This window comes from Lagopus muta, chromosome 18 (genome assembly GCF_023343835.1).
Source record: "Lagopus muta isolate bLagMut1 chromosome 18, bLagMut1 primary, whole genome shotgun sequence".
In the NCBI taxonomy this organism is placed as follows: Eukaryota; Metazoa; Chordata; class Aves; order Galliformes; family Phasianidae; genus Lagopus; species Lagopus muta.
The window spans coordinates 22893-28525 of NC_064450.1; the positions used below are offsets into that span (position 1 = coordinate 22893).

A 5633-nucleotide genomic window follows, 5' to 3' on the forward strand; every position below is an offset into this window, starting at 1 on the left:
AGACGGAAGGGGCAAAACAGGGATTTCTGGGAGAAAAAGCCATATTGAAGTGGAAAAACACCAGATTTAATAGGAAAAATAGGGATATCTGGGAGAAAAAGCCATATTTAATGGGGAAAAATCCAGATTTAATGGGAAAAACAGGGATTTCTAGGAGAAAAAGCCATTTTTAAGGGAAAACCCCCAGATATAAGGGGAAAAACGGGGATGTCTGGGAGAAAACCCCAGATTTAATGGAAAAACAGAGATATCTAGCAGAAAAAGCCATATTTGAGGGGAAAAACCCTGTTTTTAAGGGGAGAAACAGGGATATCTGGGAGAAAAAGCCATATTTAAGTTGAAAACAGGCATTTCTGCAAGAAAACGCGGGATTTCAAAGGAAAAACAGGGATTTCTAGCAGAAAAAACCACATGTAAGGGGAAATACCCCAGATTTAAGAGGAAAAACAGGGATTTCAGGCAGAAAAAGCCGTATTTAAGGGGAAAAACCCCATATTTCAGAGGAAAAACACCACAAATTAAGGGGAAAACAGGGATTTCTGGGAGAAAAAGCCATATTTAAGGGGCAAAACCTTAGATTTAAGTGGAAAACAGGGGTTTCTGGCAGAAAAAGCCATATTTCAGAGGAAAAAGCGCAGATTTAGTGGGAAAAACAGGGATTTCTAGCAGAAAAACCACATGTAAGGGGAAATACCCCAGATTTAATAGGAAAAACAGGAATTTCTGGCAGAAAAAGTCGTATTTAAGGGGAAAAACGGGGATTTCTAGCAGAAAAAGCTGTATTTAACAGGAATAACAGGGATTTCTGGCAGAAAAAGCCATATTTAAGGGAAAAAAAAAAAAACAGACTTAAGGGGAAAGAAACAGGGATTTCTGTTAGAACATGCCGCCGGCGCCACCCGAGGGGAAACCGGCAGCGGCCCCCCCCAGCTGCCCCTCCCCCTCGTCCAGGTCCCGGGCCGCCCCCAGGCCGCCCTTAGCAACGTGACGCCGCAGGCGGTTGGTAGGGCCGGGGCAGGAAGTGCTTCGTGCCGGCGGAGAGCACTTCCGGGGCAGCGCGGCATGGCGGCGCCGGGCCGGTGAGCGGGGCCGGGAGGAGCGGGCTGTGTGCTGGGAACGGGGTCGGGCCTGGGTGCGGGGGCATGGAGGGGCGCTCGGGGGAGGAGCTGGCGGTGCTGCCGGCACGCAGAGGCGATGCGTGCGGCGCCGGCGAGTGGTGCGGGGTCGGGGGGCAGCTTCCTCTCAGGGAAGGCCGTGCGAGTGCGGAGCTTCGTTGGTGTTTGGGGTGTGTGAAGGAGGAGGCCCCGTCGGGCCTAGTTGTCGCCAGCAAAGCCCGGGCGGGCGGGCGGGCAGTGGAGCAAGGCGCGTGGGTGCTGTGTTGGCCGGAGGGTGCGGAGCTGGAAGAAGGTTTGTGAAGATGTGCTTCCTGTGGACGTCCGTTGTCGGGACGAGGCAGGGCTGCAGTTGTGTGTGATTGTGTTTGTTGCTTGGGAGAAGTGCTGCCTTAGTAGAGTGGGGGGGAGGGAGAGGGAGACTTTCAGACTGCCATCAATCAGGAGCACGGCACGTTTCTGCCTGCTTGGCTCATGCTGTTGTGTGGGTCCCCGCGAGGCATCGGTGAGCCAGGGTGGCCCCGTGTGTGTGTGCCAGCATTGTGCGCGGATGTGGAATGGAGTGAGAGTGATTGTAATGAAAATGCAGCTGGCGGTATTTCTGGTAGGGAATGGTTGAATCCGCCGCCCTCACGGCGCAAGAAGAGGCGCTGGGTGCTAAGGTGGAAAGCGGAGCTTGTGTGTGCCAGGAGGCAGGCGTGGTGAGGTGCGCTTTGGAGCCTGCTGTTGTTGGCGCTGGGCTCGGGAGGCCCCTGAACATGGCGCTGTGTGCTGCGTGTGCCAGCCCCAAGAGATTCCCGTGTGGAAGAAGGGAGAGGATGAAGGAGGCCGAGGGCCCTTTTCTCGGGGCCGGCTCCTCTGTGGCCTCTTGCTTGCCGGAGAGAAGGGCTGCCCGCTGGGCACGGGGAGTGCCTTCTAGCTGCCGTCCCGTGCCCTGTCCTCCAGCCCCCTCCTCATGCTATGTGGAACGCCATTGCCAGCAGTGCGGCTGCCATTTTAGAACCTTCGCCGCATCACAGCCGTCACCTTGGTCACCGCTGCCCCGGCCAACGCACTCGCTCTGAGAGCTCTGGCAGCCATGCCAGCAGCGAAGAGAGCGAGGGGCGAATTTTGCCCTCTTTTAAATGGGAAGAGGGAGCTTGGCTTCCCAGAAGCAAAGAGGAGGAGGGGGGCCGCCTTGAAGATCAAGCGGAGGAGGGGGCAGCGATTCCGTTTCCATCGCGCCTGGACCAGCGCTGTGACCACCTCCGTGGAGCCCATGGAGGTGGATCCACCTCTGGATGAGCCCATGGAGGTGGATCCACCTCCGGATGAGCCCATGGAGGTGGATCCGCCTGCGGCACAGCTGGCCTGGCACCACACCACCGTGCCAGGCCCCGCATCGGCGCCGTCCCACCGCCGCTGGTCCAGGCGCTCGGCTCCCTACCCGCTGCGCGGCCCCCACCCCCAGCATTAGCTGGGTGGCATGAGTTTCCATCAGCTCCTCCTCCGAGCCTCCTGGGGAGCCAAGTTCTCCTCTTCCCATTTAAATGCTGCAGGAGTTATAGTTTTGTTGTTGTTGTTGATTTTAGTGTTTAGTGTTAGTGTTAGGAGTAGATTATTGTTCGTATTTTACAGTTAGGCATAGGTTACTTGTAGTGTTTTAGTGTTAGGCATAGGTTCCTGTTCTTGAGTTAGGCATAGGTTACTTGTAGTGTTTTAGTGTTAGGCATAGGTTCCTGTTCTTATGTTAGAGTTAGGCATAGGTTACTTGTAGTGTTTTAGTGTTAGGCATAGGTTCCTGTTCATACTTGACAGTTAGGGGTAGATTGCTGGTGTCAAGTGGCAGTGAGCAGCGCTCACTCGGTAAGCACACGCCTGATTGCTCATGCGAAGGCATGAGTGCGAGTGCCGTGAGCACGGAGGCCCGATGGCATCTTGGATGGATTGAATTTGCAGCTTGTGACTTCTGTGTTGCAGACCGTCGAGGAGCAGAGTGTGAGTGGCTGCGACATTGCGTTGGGCCTCAGGAGAACAGTGTGTGACTGTGTCTCGAGCATCCTGCGTGGCCGTTGCCAGGTAGGTGTGCCTTCCTTTGCAGTAAGCAGTGCTTAGGCGTGAGCCCAGCTCATCCCCCTGTCCTCAGCAGATGGGCTTTCTGCGTGCTTTATTGCTGTGCTTGGTGCCGTCCGGCACAGCAGCAGCAAGGCCGTGAACACGTACGTACCCAGGTAGATGCAAATGTGCAGCTGATGGTAGGAATACTATTGTTGTTAGTGTTCATGAGACGGTGGTCGTGCGTGTGCGATCAAGCTCAGGGAGAAGTTGATTCTTGCCTGTTCAGCTCTTGCTGAAATGCAAGTTTGGCGTCCCTCCTTGTGGTTGGGTCGGAAGACCAAGGATATCTTGAGAGCACGTCTGTGAGTTACGCTGGGAGTTTTTGCTAGCAGGAAGTCACAGCGTCGGGGCGCACGAATGGAATGATGGCTCTCGTTTCCCCCTTGTAGAAAGCAGCCTCCTGGAGAGCAGCAGAGCAGCAGGCTGTCTGCGCTATGGCGGCTGAGCTGCATTTCTCGCCCCCTGAGATCCGTGAGCCCACGCTGATGGAGAACGTGCTGCGCTCCGGCCTCTTCTTTGGAGCCGTTTTCCAGCTTGTGTGCGTGTGGGCCATAACCCTGCCAGTTCCCAAGTGCCCAGAGACAGTAAGTAGCGCTCTGTTTGATAGAGGTTGATAGAAATGCAGAGGAAATGGGCTGGGAGGGAACCAGCTGGAGCCGTTGCCTACGGTAGCGCGCCCTGGCATTGCTGAGAGTGCGGCAGTTTGTTCTGCCCTTCCTTGGGCGTGCGTGCTGTTCGTGGTGGCACGCAAGGAGCCTGGAGGTGCAAGCTCATCTGCTGCTGCTGTGCTGTGTGTGCTGCCGGGCAGTATCCAAGCCGTGTGCAGGCGCTGCCTTGCAGGAGATGGCTTTGGGTTCCAGTTCGTATGGGACTTTGGGGACGGAGATAGAGGGGAGTTTCTGGCGTGCCCTGATGTCAGGAAGGCGGTTTGCAGTGCTGGCAGCCACAGCTGCCCGGTCAGTGACTTGAGCTCCTCACGCGAGCTGTCAGCCACTTGTTAGCGGTGAAGGTTCCCTGACCGTTTGTGCCTTGATTCTTGTAGGACTGGCACAGTCTTGGGACTCGGTCTGGCGAGACAGTGAAGAAAGCCAAGGCAAGTGCTGCTCTGCTGAGGAAGAAAGCCCAGAAGGAGAGCAAAAAGAACCGAGCAGGGCTTGAGCGAGAAGGCCCACAGGACACTCGAATCAGCTGGAATGCTTCCTCGGAGGTGGCACCAAAGGCAGCGGACTGAGTCAGCGTCCGGTTTTGTGGCATGGCCGTGCTTTCTCTGTCACGGACAGGGCAGCGGAACTGAGGCACCTGGAAGGGAAGGGCTTGTGCTGCATTCCAAGCAAAGAGGGCTTGCCAGAGCCAGGTCTTCATCTATGGCAAGAGACGGAGAGGCTGTGTTCCTTCAGGCTGCGTCTCTTCAGGGCCAGGGCCGGTCTAGTGTGAGATTGAAGTACGGCTAGCCGGGCCTGGAGGGAGAGGAGCTGACGTAGCCACAGGGTCAGGCTTCTCCTTGTGTCTGCCTGGAGGCTGATTGACTCATTGCTAAGCAGAAACCCTGGGCGCTGGGGTTTCATTTTGGGCTGTGTTGATAAATACAAGCCAGAGCCTTTTACATTGAATAAAAGCGAAACCAACTTTTTCCACACGGTGCTGCCTCTTTCCGTAGCTGGTCAAAAGGTCCCGTGCTTGGGCTGGCAATCGTGGGGCCATGAACCGGTTGGCTCTCCCCTGAAATTCTGCTGGTTTTCCCCCGTTTCCTTGTTGGTCTTCCCAACGGGTGGCCTTTCAGCCCACCTGTAACTGCTGGCCACAGGCTGTGAGCCTGCCCTTGCTCTCCAAGGACCGCTAGCAAAAGCACGAAGGAGGGGAAGCGGCCCGGGAGGAAGAAAGGCGTCCCTGCACTCAGCCCCTGGAGCTTGCCTCTCTTCCTGGTGGCTTTTTCAGCCCTGGGCTGTGTTGAGGGTTGCTGTTTGCCCCGGGAAGCCCAGCTGCACGCGGGCAGCCGTGGCCTGCACATCAGCCTGGCGTTGGGGCACGAGGAGTGGAGGTGTGGGTGGGATGGTGTGAAGAGCAGCGCTGGGGGCGGGGAGGAGGAGAGGGCAGCGGGTGGGCGGCAGGTGAATGTGCCTCGGAGCAGAGCTCAGCCTCGAGCTTGGAGGACACCGAGCCGTGCTGCGCTGCTGCAGCTCCAGTGGCTTCAGGCGCGTTACGGCAGCACCGCGTGTTGTGCCAGGGCGCTGCGAGGGCGCTTTGCTGAGCCATGAGGGGCGACTGCTTTGCCAAGTGTTTTCCTGTCGCTCCTTGGAGTTCCTGCGTTTGAATTACTGCACGATGATGTGCTGTTTAAACTGCTCCTTGTACCTCTGCATCATCTGCAGACTGTGCTGCCAGGGCCCTGATGGAGTGGTGGAACGTTACTGGTGCTGGGCAGAG

General features: G+C 56.6%; 1 protein-coding gene across 1 annotated transcript; it reads left to right on the top strand.

Annotated features, from left to right (window-relative positions):
• Window positions 1-1037: 1037 nt before the first annotated feature.
• On the top strand, window positions 1038-5062 carry LOC125702151 (protein MANBAL-like). The gene is made up of 4 exons (XM_048965068.1): window positions 1038-1079; window positions 3072-3170; window positions 3599-3793; window positions 4252-5062. The coding sequence occupies exons 3-4, from the start codon at window positions 3644-3646 to the stop codon at window positions 4438-4440; spliced, it is 339 nt and encodes a 112-aa protein (XP_048821025.1). The 5' UTR covers window positions 1038-1079; window positions 3072-3170; window positions 3599-3643; the 3' UTR covers window positions 4441-5062.
• Window positions 5063-5633: the final 571 nt, after the last annotated feature.

Coding starts and splice junctions, on each gene's coding strand:
- LOC125702151 (XM_048965068.1), top strand. CDS start 3,644: ATGGCGGCTGAGCTGCATTTCTCGCCCCCTGAGATCCGTGAGCCCACG. Junction 3,794..4,251: donor TTCCCAAGTGCCCAGAGACA/GTAAGTAGCGCT, acceptor TGATTCTTGTAG/GACTGGCACAGTCTTGGGAC.